This window comes from Silurus meridionalis, chromosome 9, assembly GCF_014805685.1.
Source record: "Silurus meridionalis isolate SWU-2019-XX chromosome 9, ASM1480568v1, whole genome shotgun sequence".
In the NCBI taxonomy this organism is placed as follows: Eukaryota; Metazoa; Chordata; class Actinopteri; order Siluriformes; family Siluridae; genus Silurus; species Silurus meridionalis.
The window spans coordinates 5128427-5153926 of NC_060892.1; the positions used below are offsets into that span (position 1 = coordinate 5128427).

Here is a 25500-nt window from a genome sequence, read left to right on the forward strand (position 1 = left end):
TTGTAGAATAGAGACTGGTGTGTCACTTTTTTGAACTGTATGGAAATTATTGCATGCTTAATGATCGAATCAGTGGATCCCGCTCTTTTTTAATGAGTTATCGCACCAAAGTTATGGTCCACTATTAGATTTATTTTAGCTGCTTCGATGTTGAAGTATGACCATTCAGCCTCTAGTTGCTTTTTCTTCTACTTGACAAGAGTATTACCTGAAAGACTTTGTGTAATTGGTGTAAGTGTCAAACATTTTTGATAAATCGTACTACTGTTTAAATGTCAGTAGCCTGTGGGAAAAGTAATCGATATTTTCGACATTGTGAATAGAGTTGATGAGTAGTACAACACAAAATGAAATAACTAACGTTTATCTCCAGCGTCATTTAACACCCTGATCTCTGGTAATCAATATCTTCAAAAGAAACTGAACGTTGGAGTCAGGTAGGTTGGAATCAGAGTGCTACAGTCCAAAATTTCATTGTTATGATGAAAGTGTCTCCACATCCGTTGCGATGTGTTGAGTCATTCTTTCACCTACACAATCAAATAAAACTGTAATTCTCTTCAGGGTCATGTTGACGTGTGGGGATATGAGATGCTGCCTTGCCCGAGTATGGTTTATCCATCTTGAAATTTAGATTGGTGCCTTTCCTGGAGCTTTTGCTTGAAAGAAGACACTGCAGGTCACCAGACATGTGACTACCCTCAGGACGTCCACTTTCTGTAAAGAAAAAAAAATGGATTAGAGAATTCATCCTGCCTGAAGGAGAAACACATTTTCGGTATCAGATTAGTCTGGAAATATGAACGTTTAAAAAAAAAAGGGACCTAATGGTTCTTTGTGTTCACTTCACTATCATGTGTGAGCTCTCTGAGAGTTGCAAAATGTCTGACGTCTTTCTTTTTTCTTTGCGTCTTTGCTTTAACATATAATACACACATGGTTAATAGTCCTAGATCTTTTAAAGGTTATCCTGCCCTTAATGTTCTTAAAAGCCTCTCTCTTATTCTTGAGTGGGTCAGATGAATAATCTTTTTTTTTTTTTTTTTTTAAGTGAATCATTTTCAACTGGAATTTGTTCTGGAGATGCAGCTTGGAAAGAAACTGATCTATTCGAGGAAGAGAAAAATGAGAAGCTGGTGAGGAAACGATAACTCAGAAGTGCTGACGGGTTCTACCTTATCGTGGTAAAAAAAAAAAAAAAAACGGTAAAGGAGAAACGAGGACACTTGTGTATTTACTATTATAGTACATAGGATGGTAACAGTAAGTGATCACATGATCTGGCATTATGAGGGAAATCACTATTGTTATACCGAGGATTTATTAAACACACTCCCATAATACTTTGGATTAAGTTTCATGTAAAGTTTTTACCATTTTACGGTATGTTGTAACGGTATGTTACGGTTTTTGTTGTAAGTATTACCGTTATACAACTCAGCAACTCAATGTGGTAAAAAAACCCGAAGGATTGGAATCCGACCTGGCACACGGACACACTCCTCCTTATGGCGTTCGTTCCAGGCCTTCAGCTTACACGTCTTACTGCAGTAGAAGACTTCGTGGCAGCGGCTACAGGGCGTCAGCGCCACCCACGCAGAGCGGCCACATTGGTAACAGTACTTAAACAAGGGTTTCCTAAAATAAACACACACACACACACACACACACACACACACACACACACACACTGTAATGTCTTACATCAGCATGTAAAAGCATCAGCTAAAGCTGATTTTCAGTTGACAGTTAAAACATAGTCTTGCCTCACAGTCTTAACTTTACCTTTGCTCAATGGTCTATAAAAAAAAGTGGAATGGGGAGAAAACTACCCTTTCCATATACATGAACTCACAGTTGCCCATGACTGGATGGTGTCATTGATTTTTATTTTGTTCTCCTGGCCATGAACATGATTCCTTCATCCAAGATCTACTCAGAAACCCATATTTATTTCCTTGAACTGTGTTGCTTATGCGTGTGTGCTCGTGCGAACCTTTTCTGAGCCGTAGACACAGATTCTCTTTGCTCCTCTACTGCTTTATGGACTCTTGCTCTCTCTGCAGGGGGTATGGCTCCTGTTCTAGTGAAGACAAACTTGTCTGTGGGACTATTACCTGTAGCCAACACACACACACAGACCCATGTAGCTGAAACAGTCTTTACATTTGGCCACCAAGTTTTCTTAATTTCATATCGATCATCATTGCTCTTTTAAGTATATAAGGAAAATTGGGCATAAACAAAAGTTGTTGTTTGTTTAATGACAAAACACCTTTCAGATGTCTTCAGCACCAGTCTCCAGTGTTGGATGTATCCAGATACTTGTACTTACTTTTAATACCTTGTCTCTTCTCATTTTCCAAACGCTGCTTCTCCATGTTGGTGGCAGCCTGTCTTGTCAGGTCTGCCATCATAGTGAGGAGCTGACGGCGGGCGTTGTAGGCCTCCCTCTCTTGCTGTTTCAGAGCGTGGTACGGGGTATGAGCAACTCGCCAGTCCTGCAGAGAATAAGACTATTAAATTCTATTTGTGATACTATGAACTATATACATACACACGCACTGTTGAAACTAGGATTGTTATGGTGTCATGATATGAGGCGGTATCAAAAGGTTTTGTAACACGCCAACAGATGGCAGCACAAGGCTGCACTCAAAGTCACAGGGAGCACAGAATTTTAGAAGTCAGTATGACACCGTCCTGTGACTATGTGAACTGGTGCTATTCTGACATGCATTACCACATCTGCTATTCTGACCACGTGCATACCCTCTCACCTAGCTCTCCTCAAACATGAGTTTTTCGCCGAAAACATGATCTTGCTTCCACATCCACCCTACTTCCCGGATTTGGCTCCTGTGGACTTCGCCCTTTTGCTGAAGATGAAGATCCAGCTCAAAGGTCGCCAGTTTGCTGCCATTGCGGAATTCCAGTGGGAATCGCAGAAGGTTTGAAAAGAAGACTTCCAGGACCATATTCCATATCACAGAAGTTTCAAGAGCGCTGTATTGCTTTACGAGGGAACTATTTTGAAGGTGACGGCGTGTAAACGCAGATAAATAAAGTACTTTTTTGTAAACAGAGCTAGTTGTGAAACTTTTTGATACCACCTCGTATGTGATTAAAGAGTTATCTTGTGTCGAATTGCTTTAAAATTTTAGGTTAGGTTGTCGTACTATTTAAATTTCAAAAGTAATACTGAACTGGCACCATTCACAAATGTAGTGTGCAGGGTTTATGGCACTATGGTGAAGCTATAAGATGAAAGAACAGTCACCACTGATCCATGGATTACTGATGTGTTGCTGTGTAGGAAAGTATTTCTGTAAGCATATCTACCCTGTACCTCATATGTACCTTGTTAAACATATAATATGCATAATCCACTGCTGTTCCTATACCACTCCTGTTTCTTTCCCCAACCATCACAGGCATCAGGATATTAGCACCAGCCTTTATCAGCTTCTCGACCTGAAGGACATAAAAGAAATCAGATGTCCATGTGACAGTGCTCCAGAGCCAAAGATGATAGTATTGATATATCAATCATATACACTGTGTCATTCTGTGTCAGAGTACCAGTTTGATTCTGTTCTGCGGCCGAGACCCAGAGTTGTAGTGGATGTTGGCAACAGCGCACAATGCACTGCCCACTCGGCAGGAGAGGGGCAGGTTAGGATCGGCTCCTACAGCCAGAAGCTCATCCACGGCCTAATGCACAAGAATCAGAGCCAACACTGTATCGAATCCGAGAATAAATAGTGAAGTTGGCTGAGCAGAAACTCAGTCCTTCACCTGCTTCTGCTTTTTACAGGATTATTTAATCTGGATTAAAAGATGGGTTTTAGCCCTAACAGATGTACTGTACTGGTTAATTGCTTCTTAATTGTTTAAATACGTCCATGTATGCTTAAAAGGCTTCATCAAAGGTGACTCACAAAGTCGTTGCCACTGGCGATGGACAGGGAGAGGGGAGAATGGCCGCTCCACAGATGGTCGGTGCTTGCTTTGTGGGAGAGAAGAATGGAGACAACATCTCTGGCATTCTGCAAAACAGGATCTTCGTTTTACACACAATGTGTTTTTTTAAAGCACACATTATAGACAGTGAGCATCCATGGCACTGATATAAGGGGAGGTGGTAGCTCAGTGGTTAAGATATTGGACTTCTGATCAGAAGGTCATGAGTTCAAATCCCACCACCAACAAGCTGCCACTGTTGGGCCCTAGAACAAGGCCCTTAACAGTCATCTGCTCAGTTTTATGAATGAGATAATTGTTAGTCGCCCTGTATAAGGGAGTCTTCCAAATGCCATAAATGTAAATATAACCAAGTAAATCAGTTTCTTTTCATTGTACAATTATGAAACAATTTACTTATTTATAGTGCTGTTTATTTTAATACATATAAATGACTATTACCTGTAAAAGCCATGTTGGAAATTTGAGCATTATAAGCTTATTAGCGTATTATAGGCTTACTGTGTAATCCGTGTCTTTTTGGCATGCCACGTGAAGTGGAGTCCTTCCCCCTTCCTTAGCTGCCACTATAGAGGAGGTATAAATGCAGGCTGGGGGTCCAGAACCAAGAGATGACGTGCTTACATCACCCACTTGCTCCTCCATTAAAATCTGTGTAAAAAAGTATGGTTTTTTTTCTTTTTCAGATATAAGCTCATTCAAAAATGTAATTATTTTTATACCATAGCACAGAAAATCTGATTGATTAAATTTTTTTTTTGTACAAGTGCACTCCTTCAAATACAATACATTTTATATTATAATAATTTACATAGGGAATATGTCTTTAAAATTGTATTTTCCTTAAGATGAGTCATTTAAAAAAACTACAAATAAAATTATTTTCAAATCACTGCGATAAACTATATGTTTGAAGGGATGTGAACACCTTATTATCACATTTCAGATCTGTTTCACTTTTACTGTTGTAGCAACCTTTACTTCTCTGGGAAACATTTACACTAGATGGAGGGGGATTGCTGTGGGGATTTGTGCTCATTTGGCAACAAAAGCGTCTGGTTTTGATGTTCAGCGAAGACGCCTAGATTGCAGTCAGTTTTCCTAATCATCCACAAGGTGCTCAATAAGGCTGAATTCAGCCAAACTGCCACTCTTGGGCCCTTGAGCAAGGTCCTTAACCCTCTGTGTTTCAGGGTGCTGTATCATAGCTGACCCTGCGCATTGACCCCAGCTTCCTAACATTGCTGGGATATGTGAAGAAAGAATTTCACTGTGCTGTAATGTACGTGACAAAAATGCATTTATTCTATTCTAGTGTAAGGCTCACAAACCAGTGTGACAATCAGGTGTCCACATATTTTTGGCAATTGGTTGAAGCAGTTGATCTGCTTTGTCTGGGTTCTGCATCACACCACTTTTTTTGTGATAGATGGTCATTTTCCTATAACCTCACACCCAGTCATGTTTTGTTCCTTAATTATTAACAAAGATTAGCATCAATGAAAGTGAAAAGTGCCCTTATTTTTACTAAATACAATCGTTACAAAAACACATAAATCAGCTTGAGACTAAGACGTTTTTTCCCTCTAATTTTAATCATTTTATCAGCTCAATAGTTTTCCTTTGAGTTCTCTTGTTATTCAATGTGCACCACTTGACACATGGGCACTGAAGGACCATCGGGGTAGCAGGTGACTAGAATTAATTTCATCCTGTTAATTTGGATGTTATAATTCCTGCAGCACTGCTGATTAACCTACTGCGGTAGTTACTGTGTGAATGTTCCAGGAAAAGTAGTCAATGAGTCAGAACATGGTCACAGAAGTTCAAATTCATTATCTTAGAGGTTCCTAATGAATTTCTAATGAATTACTGGCAAGGACTTTGATCTTAGAACTGGTAGTAACTGTTAGACAGTGTGGTTAATTGGTATACGAGTGATTGTTTGTTTTCGTTCCTTAATATTTTATGTGAATCAGAAACCAAACAACTGCTCAGAATCAGTGTGATATTTTTTAGATATAATATGCAATAAAAAAAGGAAGGCCACAGAGAGAAGTGTTTAGCAAATATGAATTTTCATTTCTCGGGACAGTTTGTGCATCACACTTTCTCAATAAAAAGCTGGATATCCACATGGCTGAGTCTCCAGCCAATCAAATCAAGTGGTGAATTAAAAAAGGAAAAACCATTTGTAGTGTCATGAAGTCTAACCTTGTCCAGATCATACACTTCGCCGGCATCCTCTGCTTTTACATCAGGGTCTGCAATAGCATGTAGGATCATCGCTGTGATCTTAGGACCTTCTGAGCCAATTAGTCCAGCTGCTACATGAAGCGGGTACAGGCCCTTTTGCTATACAAACCATTAAGGCAAACAGAGTGTATGAAATTTCAAATGTTTTTATGACAACAAAACAACCATTCTTACATGCACTAGATGTCAGAATCAGAGTAAATCAAGTGTGAATGCATTTAGCTTTTGGGTATATAAAGGTTGCCCAACCAGACTATAGAAACCTGCTCTCCTGCTTGGTTAAACTCCAACCTACATCTAACACACCTGAGCCAGCTGATCAAGGTATGCAACATTTTTCCATTTTTATCAGCAGATGTGTTAGATCTTTATGACAGAGACTTGGATAGTAAAGTTAAAGTCTCACCTCGGCAGTTAGGTGCACGTCTGTGCGAGCGCCACACTCCAGCAACCTTCGCACAGCTTCCACATGGCCTGCTTTAATGGCCAGGAAAATGACGGGCATCGGAATGCTGGACGCGTTTGGGTCGGCTCCTCGCTCCAGCAGCAGCTTCATGGTGGCCCAGTGGGACTCATTTCTCTCTCACAAACAGCAAACAAGAAAATCATGAATACTGAGCAATTTAAAGTCACTAATTGATCAAAGATTTAATTATTCACTTGATATCTTTGAGGATATATGTTTTCCACTAAACTGAACCAGATTCACAACTTGCACATTTACAGAAGAACCAATTACATTTAATAATGCCTAAATATTTAACAGAGGACTGAAAACAACAAAATATTGACCAAAAAAATTGTCTGAGGTGTATTGTATGCTAAGTTTTCCAGTAACGCAGCTCAGCCATTGCAGCCTACAGACAAACATGACACAGGGAGACATTTCTTCAATGGATTTGTTTTCTTTTAAGTCAATTAAATACTTTCAATATCAAATGACCAAATCTGTGTCATGTTAAATCTATTGAAATATTCATGAATGATAGGTTTATGTGTGAAAAGCTACTACAAAAAAATCAGTGGTGGACAGTAACGAAGTAAATGTAATTTGTTATTGTACTTAAGTGCTTTTTTTTTTTTCACGCATCTGTATTTTACTCAGATATTTCCATTTGAGGAGACTTTTACTTAAACTTTACTACATTTTTAAGTCAAATATCTTTTTTTTCCTCAACTACATTTCGCAAAACCAGTCGTTCCTTTTTATTTATGAGTGAATAAACACTTAACTGGTCAAGCGCCCAGCAGCCACCAAGCAGGTAAGAGCGCACGCTCTGTTTTAAACTTGTTTTGATTGCCGCTTGGCAGTGGTGCGTTCAGGCATCGGCGACATGGACATTTATTTATTTATTTATTTTTATTTGCATGGTCAATTATTATATTATGTCACACTGAATCAACCTGGTCGGAGAAGATCCCTCGCTCATACACTCAGAAAGGAGAATCGGTGGTTGGGTGGCGTCACGTCAGTAAGAAACTTTTTTTTTAAGAAATAATATTATTATAATAATATTAATAATAATAAATATCAATGTTTAATAAATGAATATCGTTCTATTAATAGATTGGTGTGCTTGTGATAAAATTGGCAATATGAACATTAGAGCCATAATAAATCATAGTACTTGGATACTTTTTTACTTAATAGAAGTTTAAAGGGACCACTTTTAGTTTTACCTGAGTAACATTTCCGGTACATTTCAGGTACATTTCAAGAGTTATATTTATATTAAGTTTGTAATCTTGCGTACCAGTGTAGATTTATTCATTGCTAGAGACTCAAAGCACTTTTGTACGTCGCTCTGGATAAGGGCGTCTGCTAAATGCTGTAAATGTAAATTTCACTACTGTATCTCTACTTTTACTCAAGTACATGCTTTGTGAACTTCGTCCACCAATGCAAATAAATTACAATTACATCTGTTTGCATCTTCATTAAAGATGCCAAATGTTAGGGGGGAAAAAAGCCTGTTAGAGTCTGAGACTCACTTAGTTTTTAGAAATGCCATCCTATAAGGCATCTCTTGAGTTTCTGCAGATGACACCTGACCAGTTTCAGACAGAACCTTAGACTTCTTCTGCTGCACAGTGTCCTCTGCAGAGTCAGTGTGTTTGCTGGCCACAGAACTGGCCAAGTCAAAACCAGAGTCATTTCCTGGACTTTTATTTCTGTAGGTTTTTTCCTTTTTCTCAGTGGAAAAAACATTTTCACTGTCATCATCACTTTGGCACCAGTCAGAAGCGTCTGAGAGCTCTGGTAGTTCAGCCTCTAACACTCTGGATTGTTCATAGGGTGCCTGCTGAGGAACCTTTTCATCTTTACTGGGGTTTATAATTTCTTTAGTCTGCTTAGGAGTTACAGGTTCCTGAGCTGTGTTGCATGCTTCAGGCTTCATGGCTGGCAGTTCTGTATCAACCTCATCTTTTGGTTTTTCCTCAGCAGCAGACCCCTGTGGGCTGTTTGCCAGAGTTGAGGACACACTGGTCTGTAAAATAAGCCAGAGGACAATATTATAAATAAATATATATGTATATTACAGCACTAAAGAAATATGACCCATTTGACCTATTTATAATGTCATTGTTTATGGTCCACTTTCTAGTGTCTATTCTAACGCTATTCAACTTAAACAATTTACTTTCACATGAAAAAGCAATCTGAGAGAATCAGATCTTCATCACAGCTGGTCCTCAGATGAGGAGGTCACAATCCAATGTGAGGGCACTTAAAATAATGGCCTATTTTGTTTTATTCCTATATCCATATCCTGATATACAGGCACTAATTTAGACTACCTCTGCTTCTGTGGTGACATCCTGAGAAGTCTTTTCAGCCACTGTCTCTTGCAAAGAATGGAGTGGGTAGTAAAGAACACTGCACACTGCCAAAGCAGACATCCCTTCATAATTCAGCTTATTCACATCGACCCCACTGTCCAGCAGGAAGTTGATCACATCGAGATGACAGTTGACCTGCGCAACAACAACAGAATTACTTTAATTTTTTCGCTTCGTATTTGTAACTACGTGTGTGCAAAAGAAAGAGCTAAAGGATTATAGCTGAAATGTAAAAGAACACAAGCTGTCACTCTTGCTCATGTGGAACAATTATTAAAGAGAGATATAAGTGGCGCCATCTACTGGAAACACAATGCTTGCCATATACAGGAAATGGAAGTTAGGAAGTATCTTTATCAAAGTCACGTGAATTTAGTTTCAAGAGAGATGTAAGAAAAAAAAAACATATACCACATGCTTTTAAATGCTGTAATTGGGCAGAAGGTGTTGCTAAAATTTCAGTAGTGCAGCAACAAATAATAGGTTTATATTAATTTTATTAATAATTCTTATGTTAAAATTACTATATTTCTACAACTAACACATGGAATTGCATAAGCGATCCTAACAATAAGCAGATTAAAAATTAATGTAATGTCCATATGATGTTTAATCTGATTAGATGATTATGTTGTAGTTTTAGAAGAAGGCTCCAGTATCCACTTCATAAAGCTTAGAGGTAAAAGCTCTCACTGCGGGTTTTCTGACTTCTGAAGACAGAACTTTTCATTTCACAGGATTTCCCACAAATTTGAACAGCTAAATTAATGAAAATTGTTAACGTCAATACAATTAAAGAGGCTGGTGAAAAGTGCTACATGACATTACTATGAGGTAGTATGGGGTTTGCACCTGTTATAAGTGGAAGCCATTCCTTTAATATACTGCAACTTTAAATGCAACAACAAAAATACTATATACAATATATACAGTTAGTCATTCTTTATTAAATAAAGAATAAAAAAATTACTGTGGCATAAAATGTAATGTTTTAAGTCATGAATTTATAGAAAAAAATAATTGATACAATTAACTCTGCTTGACACCAACCTGACGTTAATTGGTTCCTATAGTATCAATACCCAATGTCTTATTGTGTTTTATTGCATACATATTTAATATTGAAGTACTTAAATATTATTTTAAAAAATATAGTTTGTATAATTTTACTTTCATCAATAAATTTCACCATGTGTCCCAATCCAAAACCTGTTCACTTTATTTACTAGTCAGTTATGTTTCATAACCACTAAACTACAGTCTAGAATATCTGTCACACTCAATCAATGCATGTCAGTAGATGAGTGTCCAATTACAAGACACAACTGCTTTCTCAGATTATTGAGAACCAGATTTTATGAATAAAAAAATGGCACCATCCATAAACCCACATGTACCTTTAAAAAAATTTGTATACGCTGTAAGTGTGTCTATCGTACCGTAGCTGCAATTAGTGCAGAGTGTCCGTTCCGATCACCTACATCCGGGTGAACTTTTCCGTATCTAAGAATGCTCTGGACGTTCTGGAGATCACCAAGTGATGCCTCTCTAATGAGCCTTTCTGACCTGAGCTCCAGAGGGCCTTTGGAGCCAAAGTTCTCCCGGTTCATAGCCAGAACGGCAGCAACATCCCAGTCCAAGTCTTCAATCTCAAATCTGTATGGCAGTGGAACAGGGCACATTAGGTTTTACATATTGCACAATTCCTAAAATCAACATCCTGCATTACATATTCCAAATTCGGATCTATACAGAAGTCATAATGTCGTCTAGTTGCACTGAACCTGTGTGTGTAGATGTGAGCCTCCATTCTCTGCTCAAGCGCTAGTCCTTTAGGGAACAAAGGCGTTCTGATATCGCTCCTGTTAAAGAAATGCAAGTCGAGTTCTTCACGAAGACGCCGGGGTACAGGCAGATGGTCCGAGTCCGTGGAATATTTTTCAATGCCTGGGGGGAGGATGAACTCGTCCACAAGTAGTGAAGAGTCGTCAAGCAGGTGAGTGTCAGCTGTGAAAAACTGACTTTTCTTTGTAAATGAAGGCTGGGATTGGATCTAGCCAGAAGACATATTATTAAACAACATGAATTTATTTATCATATGTTACTCTTTAATTAATAAATATTACAGTCTATAGATGTCCTCCTAAACCAGTTCTAAACTTGTTAAAGAGTGCAATTCTAGTTACCTTCGCAAGATGTTGCTGTGGAAGTCGGGCCATGTGTTCTGGGAAGTCTGTTAAAGTGAAGCCTCCCTTAACAGTGGTGCAGAGTCGCAATAGCCACTGACGGTACCACAGACCCACATCCTGGTAGCCATCATGATACGACATGACTCCAGGTCCAAAACGCTCATCAGCATGGTACAGACCCTAGTAACACATTCTCATTTGAAGACATCAGGAAAGAGCTATTGCATCTACATAAAATATGAGCTTTATCAACCTTAAAAATGGTTCCATCAGGGAAACGATGAACGCCATAGCCCTCTTTACGATTCAGGTAAAACTTTCCAATGAACTGAGAGCCATCCGGCCAAACGTAGGTTCCTCTGCCATGGCGGTAATCCTTGTAGAAGGAGCCTTTATAACACTTCAGAACAAATACATTTTGAACTTTCATTAATATTTCAAACTGTTGAAAACATTTAGCTATTTCAGTTTATAATATTATGATGATAAATATAAATACAAATATATAATATAAAACAATAATAACAGCAATAATAGTAGAAAAGTCAGGTTTAATAGGGTTGGTGAGTGCAGGTGCATCATGCACTGTACAAAATTCAGTCAGAAGTCATGTATGTGGTTAAACACCTTGGCTATGCGGAAAAAACAGAGAGACTCATCTTGCATAATAGGGTGCATAAAGTTCACCCATGTAATTTAACTTATCATTTAGCAATATGCTTCAGATAACATATAACATCGCTTATATTAGTTTAAATCTAAGCTTAATACATATAACCATTATTCAGCATTAATATAGTATAACACTCAGCTTCGCAGAGAACCAGAAGAGATATTCGAGGTGGAAAATAAAGACGCTTATGAGGATCAATAGTCACTCCAGAAAACAGGCTAGTAGAAAGTGGTGACCACGTAAAATAAATATAGTAAAATAAGCAAGCAGCATGCGGGCAACATGCCTTAACTATACTCAAACAGCATATGCACATATATTCAAAGCACAAATAGAAACTTGAGTGGAAAATCATATAAAAATATTAAAAAATATATATAAAAAATGAGAAGATTAATAGGTTAATAGGCACAACACATCATCAGATAATAAAGAACGTAGGAGAATAGTTGCAAGAATTTGTATAAGAGGTACAATGTCCAAAACACACAGGAAGTAAGATGTTTCTATGAGAGCATGAGCTTAAGATGCAGGCAGGATGAGAGTAAGACAGGAAATGTTATATAAAGAAGTATTATGGCATTAGAAATAAATTTAAGAAGATTTTAATATTTAAGATTTTATATACCTATAGACCTACCTATATAAGTCTACACAAAACAAAACAAAGGATGATTTGCAGACATAAGAAAAAACCCCAGACTAGATTTTAAGAAAAGGTGTGAATATTGTGGTGAATGATCTGTTGCATTGTTGTGTACAAAGTGCAAGATCAGGGGATTTTTTTTAAAACTAGGCCACTATCAAGATCAGGGGATTTTTTTAAAGACATCGTATGGAGGTGAAAGATGCCTCCTTGAAATGGGTGGAATTTTACTAAGAATAGGTAGAAACTTAGCAGAAATCACGTAAGCAAAACATGGGATATGCAAAGCCCCGTAAAATGATTGGTGTATGTAAATTGTGAGGGAGGAGATTTTAGACAAAATATGTAAATGTTACTAGGTGTGAGATATAAAAAGTAAGGATTGTTTATATCAAATTCGCACTCGCATTTGAAAGCTGACGGGTGCCATAGCTGTCAGGATGGTTCTCCTCCGAAAGCTCCATGGGACGAGCCTGAAGTGACTGCAATAAAGCTGATTTGCTCCTTCTCATGACTGGAAGATGTCTTCTTTTGGTTTGTTTATGTATTATTTGAAGTTTTAAACTTATTGGTAACTGATTAGTGAATAGCTATAACTAATTTGAATATTGAGCCACTTAATTGTAATGTCTACTCGGACATGGGGTCTGAGTTACGACAAAACGCATGTGCAATTCCAGAAAACATGCCCTATTGCATAAACCAGTGGAAGTAAATGCACAATTTCTGAACTCGTAAGGGTGTGATGTCATATTTAAGAAAAAGCATCAGTATTAGAAAATAACATTATATTGATTGAGTGGCTACTGACTTCCATTTATTGTTAGCTATAACAGAAAAGCAAGATAAACTAGAATTTACATTTCCTAAAGAAAAATGTGAGCTATCTATGTTCCCTATTATTTTTTATGGGAACAGAGTGCGTGAATTTACGTGACGTCAATATTGTATCCTGGAAGCACCTGTGCCCGCTGAGTGTTTTGAAATTTGAGTTAAAATATTTAACCACGTGTGTGTTAAACAGGTTAGCATTACCTCTCCGTTAGGCCAGGTAAAAGTTCCACTGCCGTGTTTTAGTCCACTGAGGAACTCCCCTTCATATCTGGACCCATCTGCCCATTCCTGCACTCCCGGGCCGTTCTTCTCACGCAAGCACTCCTTCATCGTTACCACTGTTCCTCGTTAACACCAAGCTCCACCTTCACCTGCATTCTACACACAAACTACAATATTAAACATGTGAGGTAGAATTTTTTTTTTATATGTATACAAGTATATAATTATATAATATATAATTAATAATATAATTATGTATGTATTTAAAACTAACAGTAGACTACCACCACACAGATACCACCACTGTTACCGCCGCACAGATACCACCGCAGTTACCGCCGCACAGATACCACCACACAGATACCAAAACAGTTACTGCTACACAGATACCAACACACTGTTAATGCCAAACAGATACCACCACACAGATACCACTTCACAAATACCACCACAGTTACTACCGCACAGATACCACCACAGTTACCACCACACTGTTAATGCCACACTGTTAATGCCACACAGATACCGCCACACAGATACCGCCTCACAAATACCACTACAGTTACCGCCACACTGTAAATGCCACACTGTTAATGCCACCACTTCACAAATACCACCGCACAGATACCACCGCAGTTACCACCACACTGTTAATGCCACACAGATAACGCCACACAGATACCACCACACAGATACCGCCACACTGTTACAGCCACAGAGATAACGCCACACTGATATCGCCACACAAATACCGCCACACTGTTACCACCACGGTTACCATCACACAGATATCGCCACACAGATACCGTCGCACTGTTACCGCCGCACTGTTACCGCCACACAGATATCGCCGCATTGTTACCGCCACACAGATATCACCGCACAGATACCGACACACTGTTACTGCCACACAGATACTGCCGCACAGATACCACCACACTGTTACCGCCAAACAGATACCACCACGCTGTTACCGTCACACCGATATCGCCGCACAGATAAAGCCGCACAGACCACCACTGTTACCACCACACTGTTACCGCCACACAGATACCACCACACTATTACTGTCACACACATATCGCCACACAGATACCACCACACTGTTACCAACACACAGATATCGCCACACAGATACCACCACACTGTTACCAACACACAGATATCGCCACACAGATACCACCACACTGTTACCAACACACAGATATCGCCACACAGATACCACACTGTTACTGCCACACAGATACCACCCCACACTGTTACCGTTACACAGATATTGCCACACAGATACCACCACAGTTACCATTACACAGATATTGCCACACAGATACCACCACAGTTACTGCTGCACAGATACCAACACACTGTTACTGCCACACAGATACCACCACAGTTACTGCCAGACAGATACCAACACACTGCTACTGCCACACAGATACCACCACACAGATACAACCACAATTACTGCCGCACAGATACCTGCTGTTTGGTAGGTTTGCTTGATGTTGAATGACCTGTTGTTCGGTAGGTCGGGATGCTGAATAACCTACTGGTCGGTAGGTTGCGTGATGCTGAATGAGACCACTGCTGCTCAGTGTTCTGGTCTTTTATACTCTTGATGGAGAACGGTGCACTGTGATGTCAGAGGTAACTTATCATGAGTGGTAAACTGCGGGTCTGCCTCTAGTGGTGAAACGTGGAAATACACCTGAATGAGAATCCTTTCCTACACAGATACCACCACAGTTACTGCTGCACAGATACCACCACAGTTACTGCCGCACAGATACCAACACACAGAAACCACCACAGTTACTGCCACATATACCAACACACTGTTGCTGCCACACAGATACCACCACAGTTACTGCTGCACAGATACCAACACACTGTTACTGCCACACAGATACCACCACACAGAAACCACCAAAGTTACTGATGCATTTACCAACACACTGTTACTGCCACACAGATACCACCACAGTTACTGCCGCACAGATACCACCACACAGAAACCACCACAGTTACTGATGCATTTACCAACACACTGTTACTGCCACACAGATACCACCACAGTTACTGCCGCACAGATACCACCACACAGATACCACCACAGTTACTGCCGCACAGATACCACCACACTGTTACTGCCACACAGATACCATCACAGTTACTGCTGCACAGATACCAACACACAGATACCACCACAGTTACTGCCGCACAAATACCACCACACTGTTACTGCCACACAGATACCACCACAGTTACTGATGCATTTACCAACACACTGTTACTGCCACACAGATACCACCACAGTTACTGCACAGATACCACCACACTGTTACTGCCACACAGATACCATCACAGTTACTGCTGCACAGATACCAACACACAGATACCACCACAGTTACTGCCGCACAAATACCACCACACTGTTACTGCCACACAGATACCACCACAGTTACTGATGCATTTACCAACACACTGTTACTGCCACACAGATACCACCACAGTTACTGCCGCACAGATACCACCACACAGATACCACCAGTTACTGCCGCACAAATACCAACACACTGTTGCTGCCACACAGATACCACCACACAGATACCACCACAATTACTGCCGCACAGATACCAACACACTGTTGCTGCCACACAGATACCACCACACAGATACCACCACAATTACTGCCGCACAGATACCAACACACAAACACACAGTTACTGCTGCACAGATACCACCACAGTTACTGCTGCACAGATACCAACACACAAACACAGTTACTGCTGCAAAGATACCACCACAGTTACTGCTGCACAGATACCAACACACAAACACAGTTACTGCTGCACAGATACCACCACAGTTACTACTGCACAGATACCAACACACAAACACACAGTTACTGCTGCACAGATACCACCACACAGATACCACCACAGTTACTACTGCACAGATACCAACACACAGAAACCACCACAGTTACTGCTACATATACCACCACAGATACCAAAACACAGATACAGCTACCACCAGACAAATACCACAGCAGGTTGACTTTGAGGTTTATTTTCCTGAAAGCAAACTACTCACTATGTTACCTTGACGACTGGGTTTTACATGGAGCGCGCGTGCGTCGCTAAGAAAGTTTGCGCGTGCAGCGCGTCTCGAGTCCTAAACAGGCAGAGAGGCGGCGGGTGTTTGAGCGCGAGCGGACAGTGGCAGAACCGCCGGTGAGTCTCGGGGCGTTCAAAGCTAAAACAAAGCTGGGAAATAAATCCTCGTCGACCGTGTTTAATCGACCGTTGGGTTACTGAGTTACAGCTGAGCGGTACTTAGCAACCAGGAATTCCCTCAGTGACACTCTCTCTCTCTCTCTCTCTCTCTCTCTCTCTCTTCAAGTCAAGTCTTATCCAGTCCCCACTTGTTGTGAAATTCATGTAGTTTTTACTAAAATAATCTTGGGGACCCCCATGTCATGGGGGGTCCCTGATGCCTTATAGGGGGGTCCAGGATCCCCCCAGCCCCCCTCAATTCGAGCACTGTATCTATCAGACAGATTCGTAGATCTGTCTATTTATTAATCAATCAATATATGAATCTTTTATCTATCTATCTATCTGTCTGTCTGTCTGTCTGTCTGTCCTCAAAATCTGTCTTCAGAAGTCATTCCTACTCCAAGTGTCTTATGTTTGTCACTTTGCTCTCAAGTCCTTTTGTGCTTTCGTTCTTTCTCTCTTACTTTTTTCCCCTCATATCTATTTTGAACATTTAACCTCAAAACTGTTTGTATTGTGAGTGTCAGAAAAAATTTGCTGGATTTCTTTCTTTCTTTGACAGCCTTTTTCTTTCTTTCTTCCTTTCTTTTTTCTTTCTTTCTTTCTCTCTCTCCTCAGAGACAGGATCATACCAAGCCAATTTATCGAATAACTGAGCGTTTTGCACTCGGGTCACGCCATGAGGTCAAAACATGTCCTTTATTGTGTTCGAATTGTGTGACTCTGTTCTCCCAGAGCGAGTTTATGTTACACAGCAGTTATCTGATAGCTCCAGTGGGGTTGCATCCTCCAGCAGAGAGGCCAAAACCTGATCCTCCGCTTCACCGCACCTTTAACTGAGAGGGAATGATTGATGGAGGGCGTACTTACATTTAGGTCTGGAAGAGTTTAGATCTAAGAAAGTTAGGATGACAAAATTTTCTGTTGCATCAACCAGTATTATCAATTATCAATATTCATATTAACACTATTACTGCTAAAAATTCACTGATCACTTACATGCTGCAATTCCATGCATTTATTTTTGTTTATTTCCGAATAACACATTTAAACCATTTATATTTACAGATCTTGTGAGAAATGAGTGAATCATTTATACCCTGATTTTAAGACAGAGCTACAGATACAGCTCGATACAGTTCATTAATCAGAAACCAGAAAGTCCAACGTTCTCTATAATGGAAACTTTCATGTGTGTGAAAACAAAGTGACACTAGAGACTCCTTCCATTGATATTAATGATCTGTGTCCATACAAAACTTTATCATATCAATAATGACATATATTTTTTGTATAATAAAATAAATGTCCAGCATTTTTATAATCCTTTTACTATAAGATAGAGATTCTTCTGGCGCATCCACTTATAAAAATATCTCTGCATAAGTTGCTACTATAGAGATAAAACTGTAGTAGAAAAAGTGCATTAATGTAAACCTAGTGCTGTTAAAGACAATTAATCAACAACTTCTGACCAATAAGAAATGAGCATTCATCAGTGGTGTTAGATAACATTATAACAGAGCTGGACAGCTTCTAGAAAAGTGGCAAAACAATAAAATACAGTAAATTCTATGTCATTGCCTAAAATTAAATCTCAAACTTCTTTTTAATTTGTCTTTTGCCTAATTTTTTAGTGTCCAGGAGCAAACGGAGGTGGGTTTAGGTATTCCAATGGTAATGTTTCAAAAACACCATCAAACTCTTGGTAGTTCTTTTCTTCATCTATCTGCAGTTCAGCAGGTTTCTCAGCAACTTTGGCTTCATTGATTTCCATGTACATAGGCTCCTCTGGAAGGTTCTTTTTCTTCTTAAAGATATTCCTGCACTGAATCAGGCCAAGGCGAGCGTGCTTCATCTCCGACTTTGGGACTACTTTGTCTTCAGATCTTCTCTTGTCCCAATCTGTTGGTAAACGTGTAGATCGCTCGCCCATAATGGTTTTAGCGATTGCAGAGCGCCATCTGCTGTTGATCTCCTGTGGTGTGAGTATGGATTTTGGTTTGGTTTGTGATGCCGTGTTTAGAGAGCTCTGAAACATATAAAGAAGGCCTTGAGATCATGTAATATACTCAGTCCAACATGTAAATTCCACATGAAAAATCTATAGACATTCCCCTATTCAGCTGATTTAGCTATAAAGATTAGCCATGCCCAGATGGAAATATTGTGCCTAAATAAACGTATCTTTTTACTGGGTTTGCAGAATGTGATTTGTAACACTGATTATAAATCTATTATTATGGCAGAATGGTCCTACTCTTGAAGTGAAACACCAGGAGATCCCATAATTAAGGATTACATTTTCTGAAGAGAGAAACCATGCACCCAATACTGGTAGGGCATGATGCTAGTTAGAAATGCCTTTGCTTATGGAGAAAATTGACTAGCAAAAATAGATGTTGCTGTAAATGTGTACTATTTACAAAATGAAATAATGTGATCTGAATATGCTGATTGTAACTATCTCTGCCCACATATCATTCGGCAGTGGATTTGGCAGATTTGTGCTGATCACTTACCATACTGTCCAGTTTGACAGCACTAAGCTCCAGCTCTAAGCTAGGATAAAGCCTCGGTGGGAATGAACCGTCCAACGGGATGCTTAGGTCCTGGTTTCGAATTGGGGGGTGGGACACCCTACGATATACTGGCAAGGCAGGGGGCGTGTCTTCTGAGATATTTTGGTCAGCCTGGATGGAAATGTTTGAAAAGACAGTGATTTGAATCAGTGCACATGTTTATTTACAATACAGTTGGAGCAAGAGTATTTTAACAATGGTGACTCAGTGGGTTTGAATACAACTGTAGGGACAAAATGTACCCTCTATACCTGTTGGTTCAAATAGAGAAAGTATGAATCTGCCAGTTCCAGTTAAGAAGTGTATCCTCTGAGTCTGTAAATCCAGTAAAAGAGGTGTGGCCTCTCTGCTTATTAACCTCAATGAAGGAGGTGTAGCCTCTCTGTCTATCAGTCTTAGTTAAGAAGGTGTAGCCTCTTTGTCTACCAGCTCCTATAAAGAAAGCATGGCCCCTCGTCCGGCCAACCTCTTTGAAGAAGGCGTGACCACTGTGACTTTGAGTCTTACTAAAGGAGGTGTGGCCACTTTGCCTGTCAGTCGTACAAAAGGAGGTGAGGCCCCTGTGCCTGTCAATCTCTAAACAAGGTGAGGCCTCAGGGCCTGTCAGTCCACATGGTGAACTGTGACCTCATACCGTTTCTCTTGGAATAGATTTAGGTTTCTATTCGCCAAATTAATAAAAGTTTCCGATTAGGATTTTAGTGAATTAAATAATAATGGTTTGCTTGTATATAATAATGTAGATTGAAGAAAAATCTGACCTGGTCGCAAGCTACGGTGAGCAGCTCACTGAAGGGATAAATCGGAGTTCTTTGGTAGTAGGCTACCAGATCATGGAGAGATGGATGCCGCAGATTCTCACCTACAATCTCATACTGGTTTCCTGGAAGCATGTCGATCATAAAGTGTCTGCAGACGTCCACAGATCTAAACATGAAAACATAGAGGTTTGGAGAACTTGGAAACAATGAAGAAGGTGTGGCCCTGTGCCTGTCTGAATAAGCTGGGCCAGTTGTGAACTGTAAAATTCATACTGTTTCTCTTAGAATAGAATAAAAAAATGAAATCGAATTTGTATAATGAGCACGTTGATTCGTTTATTATGTTAATTTCTTACATTTATGTATTGGAATAAATGGAAAAATAGATGGAAATGGAATTTGTACTGTTGCTTTATTTATTTCATATTACATTTATGGCATACTGGCTTATTAAATGAGTGACTCACCTGTAGGACAGGGTGTATCCGATTCTGCTTTCACTGATCCGAATCAGGAAGTAGCCTTGCGGTTTGGTCATTAGCAGTTCCTCAGACAGTCTGCGAAACATATACAGGATCTGTTTTTTAAATAATAAGGGTTCTAAATGTAGAGTTTGACCAAGTTGTTTTACTCCAAATGTATCTAAGAAACTAACAGTACATTTGTTCAAGAACAAAATGTACACTTAAAATATAGTCCATGGCAATGTGTGCCAATGTGTGCCAATCTGTGCATGCCTCTTATGTTTTGTGATGACTCAGACAGTAGTAGTTGTCGATCAGGTACTCAGTGTGTAACCGCTGAATTGATAACTCATTACGCATCAATTTCGCTAATTATTTTCCCAAAGCAAAATTCAAAGGCACACCTATGGCCTATTTTAATTTTTTTATGTAAATCTATGTCTTTGAGGTTAAATTTAATAATATGGGATATAAAGCCTAATGTGCAAATGCTTTCGTTGGAAAACTGAAGTTGGCTGTTTTATTGCATTCACCATAGCATTTCACTGCCTCTATTTAAACCTATGTAATCCGAGACACCCTGTGGATGTACGAGTACTTTGTGTACCGGTGATCTGTATCAGTGCTATTAACAGTAGCAGTGCTTACTTCCTGGATATAAACCCATGAAACCACTTCGGAATGACGCCATCCTTCATAATTTGGTTCTTCTGGAACTCTGCGAACCAGGCGATGAGTGGGTAGGGTGTTACCGCTTCAGCCATGACTCTGCTCATAAAAACCTGATTAAAAACAACAACAACAACAACATCATGGTAACGCATGGTCATGCTTGCATGACATATCCTGTGTTTCTGGTTTCAGGTTTTGCTCACCTTGAGCATCTCACCGCATGGCGAAAACAAACGCAGATATTCATGAGTAGCATGAAGCGGAGATACTAGAGCAGTGACAGGACATGTTTTGAATACAAAACAAGGGCAAAGAAAGGAAGAAGTCTAACAGGTCTGCTTAGTTCATTTGAATATATTTTGAATACGTAACTTAAAATAAGATACAGAACCATGTGATGAAAGGCAGAATGAATACAGTCTCTGTCTGGAACAAATTTGATTGCTTTCCTAAAAAGTCTAATGATTGAAGGTCAATGAGTTTGCAGAATGTTTTGCGGAAGTTACATTCGAAATTAGTTATTTGCTGTCACTGTATTACACATTGCATAAAATTACACTGTATTACACATGCAAATGCATAAAAGAAAAAGGTTCTCTCTACAGGATAATTGGGTAAAATACAATTTTTAAGAATGTACACAAAAAAGGTACATTCCAGCTCTTTTTATCTCAAGAAACAAAACAAGCAGAACACAATGCCACGATGTTGCTGGGGACACCTCCAAGAAGTTTATTATAATTATTATTATAATATGCAAATTTGTATCATTACTATATAAAAACAAGCTACTGAAGAAAAACAATTTCAGACACTTTGCTGTGACCTTGATGCCAATTCCACAGTCAGTCCAGTTCATCTGCTAGTTTTAAGTAAATACCTATAAATCCTACAAACATTCAGTCACTCGTTAGTGAGATATCACACCACAGAGAATCTCAGACGAACAGGAAGATCAACCCCAAAAATAAAACCCACATCTCTAATATTCAGAAATGGAAGCAGTATATGGAAATGGAAATGGAAGCAGCCCAAAACTCAAAACCAGAAATGTTAAATATTCCTTGTGGAGGTTTGATAATTAAACCGATGTCTCTCTTAAGTGTATTTAAGTTCCTAATCAGCATTGGCGCTTTTAGAAAGACCTTATTATCCGATTAGATTTGATTAAACCGCTTCAGATTTAAAACCACGTGGAAGGAGTCTGCAGCGTCAGAGATAAAGCTGGAACTGTTCCAAAATATAATTTCTGTCTAATCATTAATAGAGGAAAAGGAACACGAGGTAATTTCCATTTATAAAAACGAAACTGGAAAGGTATAGAAAGTACACATGTGTCACTTTGTAAGAAGTCAGCAAGTCGCGTGAGCTCATAGAGGTTCTTGCATGAGCCCATAGAAGACTCCTGCCAGCTGACATTTTGAAGCACATTTACACACTTCCTCCACACATTGTATCTCCACGTACCGTATTTCTACATACTGCATCTCTGCATACTGTATCTCCACATGTTCTATCTCCATATACTTTAGCTCCACATACTGTATCTCCATACTGTATCTCCATATACTTTAGCTCCACATATTGTATCTCCACATATTGTATCTCCATACTTTAGCTCCAAATATTGTATCTCTCCATACTGTATCTTCACATACTGTACCTCCATATTGTATCTCCATATACTTTATCTATGCGCACTGTTTCTCCACATACTGTATCTCTGCATATTGTATCTTCATATACTTTATCTCCACATATTGTATCTCCATATACTTTATCTATGCACTGTTTCTCCACATACTGTATCTCTGCATATTGTATCTCTCCATACTGTATCTCCACATATTGTATCTCCACATATTGTATCTCCATATACTTTAGCTCCAAATATTGTATCTCCACATATTGTATCTCCATACTTTAGCTCCAAATATTGTATCTCCATACTGTATCTTCACATACTGTACCTCCATATATTGTATCTCCATATACTTTATCTATGCACTGTTTCTCCACATACTGTATCTCTGCATATTGTATCTTCATATACTTTATCTCCACATATTGTATCTCCATATACTTTATCTATGCACTGTTTCTCCACATACTGTATCTCTGCATATTGTATCTTCATATACTTTATCTCCACATATTGTATCTCCATATTGTATCTCCATATACTTTATCTCCACATATTGTATCTCCGCATATTGTATCTCCATATACTTTAGCTCCACATATTGTATCTCCACATTTTGTATCTCCATATACTTTAGCTCCACATACTGTATCTCTACATACTGTACCTCCACATATTGTATCTCCATATACTTTATCTCCACATATTGTATCTCCGCATTTTGTATCTCCATATATTTTAGCTTCACATACTGTATCTCCACGTACTGTACCTCCACATACTGTATTTCCACATATTGTATCTCTGCATATTGTATCTCCACATATTCTATCTCCATATACTTTAGCTCCACATACTGTATCTCCATATACTTTAGCTCCACATACTGTATCTCCATATACTTTAGCTCCACATATTGTATCTCCACATATTGTATCTCCATATACTTTAGCTCCAAATATTGTATCTCTCCATACTGTATCTTCACATACTGTACCTCCATATATTGTATCTCCATATACTTTATCTATGCGCACTGTTTCTCCACATACTGTATCTCTGCATATTGTATCTTCATATACTTTATCTCCACATATTGTATCTCCATATACTTTATCTATGCGCACTGTTTCTCCACATACTGTATCTCTGCATATTGTATCTTCATATACTTTATCTCCACATATTGTATCTCCGCATATTGTATCTCCATATACTTTAGCTCCACATATTGTATCTCCACATATTGTATCTCCATATACTTTAGCTCCAAATATTGTATCTCTCCATACTGTATCTTCACATACTGTACCTCCATATATTGTATCTCCATATACTTTATCTATGCACTGTTTCTCCACATACTGTATCTCTGCATATTGTATCTTCATATACTTTATCTCCACATATTGTATCTCCATATTGTATCTCCATATACTTTATCTCCACATATTGTATCTCCGCATATTGTATCTCCATATACTTTAGCTCCACATATTGTATCTCCACATTTTGTATCTCCATATACTTTAGCTCCACATACTGTATCTCTACATACTGTACCTCCACATATTGTATCTCCATATACTTTATCTCCACATATTGTATCTCCGCATTTTGTATCTCCATATATTTTAGCTTCACATACTGTATCTCCACGTACTGTACCTCCACATATTGTATATCTGCATTTTGTATCTCCATCTAATTTAGCTTCACATACTGTATCTCCACGTACTGTACCTCCACATACTGTATTTCCACATATTGTATCTCCATATACTTTAGTTGCACATATTCTATCTCCACATTACTGTACTTCATCTGTACCTACTTTAAACTCCATCCGTGCCATAATTCAGTGTAAGAACAGGTCTAGAGCGCTTACCTGCTGTAAACACACCTGTGCGAATGCTCGAGCTTCTCACATCGACATCACACTTCACCTTCACTTCCTCACTTCCCGGACCGACAGCTTCAGGATGTTGGTATGTTTTGGAAACGCTCAGAAAATAAAGCGCGAGCAGGTGCGCGTGTGTCGTTTGTTTTCTGCGTCCTGGTGCGCGGTTACCGGAAACGGAGCAACGCGAGGAGTTAACGAGATGATGTCATTGGTCATGTTCAACTGTGAAGAAGTCTTTATTCTGAGTGATCGGATGCTGATTGTTTGACTAAAAAGATCATCAGCTCTCACAATATTTTATGTATGTATACACGCTATATAGTCAAAAGTATTGGGACACCCGACTTCTTCAGCCATATGAGGTTCTTCTCCAAACTGTAACCACGAAGTTGGAGACACAATTATATTGATTTCTTTGGATACATAGCTTAAAAATTTAATTTCACTTGAAGCCAACTCCTTGTAGATATTGTTTACATGAGTTGGAGTAGAAGATCTTGAAGACCTGGTATAGAGCACTGAGCTCAACATTATTAAACACGTTTGGGTT

General features: G+C 39.1%; 2 protein-coding genes across 6 annotated transcripts; both read right to left on the reverse strand.

The window, feature by feature from the left end:
• Window positions 1–111: 111 nt before the first annotated feature.
• Window positions 112–17011, reverse strand: ankmy1 (ankyrin repeat and MYND domain containing 1). Of its 5 annotated transcripts, none has more exons than XM_046857590.1 (18): window positions 16750–17009; window positions 13625–13801; window positions 11524–11670; window positions 11268–11450; window positions 10866–11134; window positions 10521–10737; window positions 9040–9216; window positions 8233–8729; window positions 6647–6818; window positions 6199–6339; window positions 4486–4635; window positions 3942–4049; window positions 3583–3714; window positions 3361–3474; window positions 2336–2501; window positions 1997–2117; window positions 1484–1638; window positions 112–717 (listed from the first exon to the last, which is right to left on the reverse strand). In XM_046857590.1, exons 2-18 carry the CDS (start codon window positions 13751–13753, stop codon window positions 539–541), a joined length of 3057 nt encoding a protein of 1018 aa, XP_046713546.1. In that variant the 5' UTR covers window positions 13754–13801; window positions 16750–17009; the 3' UTR covers window positions 112–538. The 5 variants fall into 5 exon arrangements, with proteins under 5 accessions (XP_046713546.1, XP_046713549.1, XP_046713547.1 ...); XM_046857593.1 differs by having other exon boundaries at window positions 16742–17009; XM_046857591.1 differs by lacking the exon at window positions 16750–17009 and adding an exon at window positions 15125–15261.
• Window positions 17012–17939: 928 nt separating this feature from the next.
• hsh2d (hematopoietic SH2 domain containing) lies at window positions 17940–24959 on the reverse strand. Its single transcript, XM_046857597.1, has 7 exons — window positions 24951–24959; window positions 21609–21673; window positions 21382–21501; window positions 20737–20826; window positions 20270–20435; window positions 19449–19619; window positions 17940–18958 (listed from the first exon to the last, which is right to left on the reverse strand). The coding sequence occupies exons 2-7, from the start codon at window positions 21659–21661 to the stop codon at window positions 18560–18562; spliced, it is 999 nt and encodes a 332-aa protein (XP_046713553.1). The 5' UTR covers window positions 21662–21673; window positions 24951–24959; the 3' UTR covers window positions 17940–18559.
• Window positions 24960–25500: the final 541 nt, after the last annotated feature.

Excerpts from the sequence above, each read along its gene's own strand:
- ankmy1 (XM_046857590.1), bottom strand. The coding sequence starts at position 13,753 with ATGAAGGAGTGCTTGCGTGAGAAGAACGGCCCGGGAGTGCAGGAATGG. Across the intron at positions 11,451-11,523 it reads CTGATGGAACCATTTTTAAG|GGTCTGTACCATGCTGATGA; the intron begins GTTGATAAAGCT and ends ATGTGTTACTAG. Across the intron at positions 11,135-11,267 it reads CACAGCAACATCTTGCGAAG|ATCCAATCCCAGCCTTCATT; the intron begins GTAACTAGAATT and ends TCTTCTGGCTAG.
- hsh2d (XM_046857597.1), bottom strand. The coding sequence starts at position 21,661 with ATGCTACTCATGAATATCTGCGTTTGTTTTCGCCATGCGGTGAGATGC. Across the intron at positions 20,436-20,736 it reads GGATACACCCTGTCCTACAG|ATCTGTGGACGTCTGCAGAC; the intron begins GTGAGTCACTCA and ends TTTCATGTTTAG. Across the intron at positions 18,959-19,448 it reads CTGTCAAACTGGACAGTATG|AGCTCTCTAAACACGGCATC; the intron begins GTAAGTGATCAG and ends TATATGTTTCAG.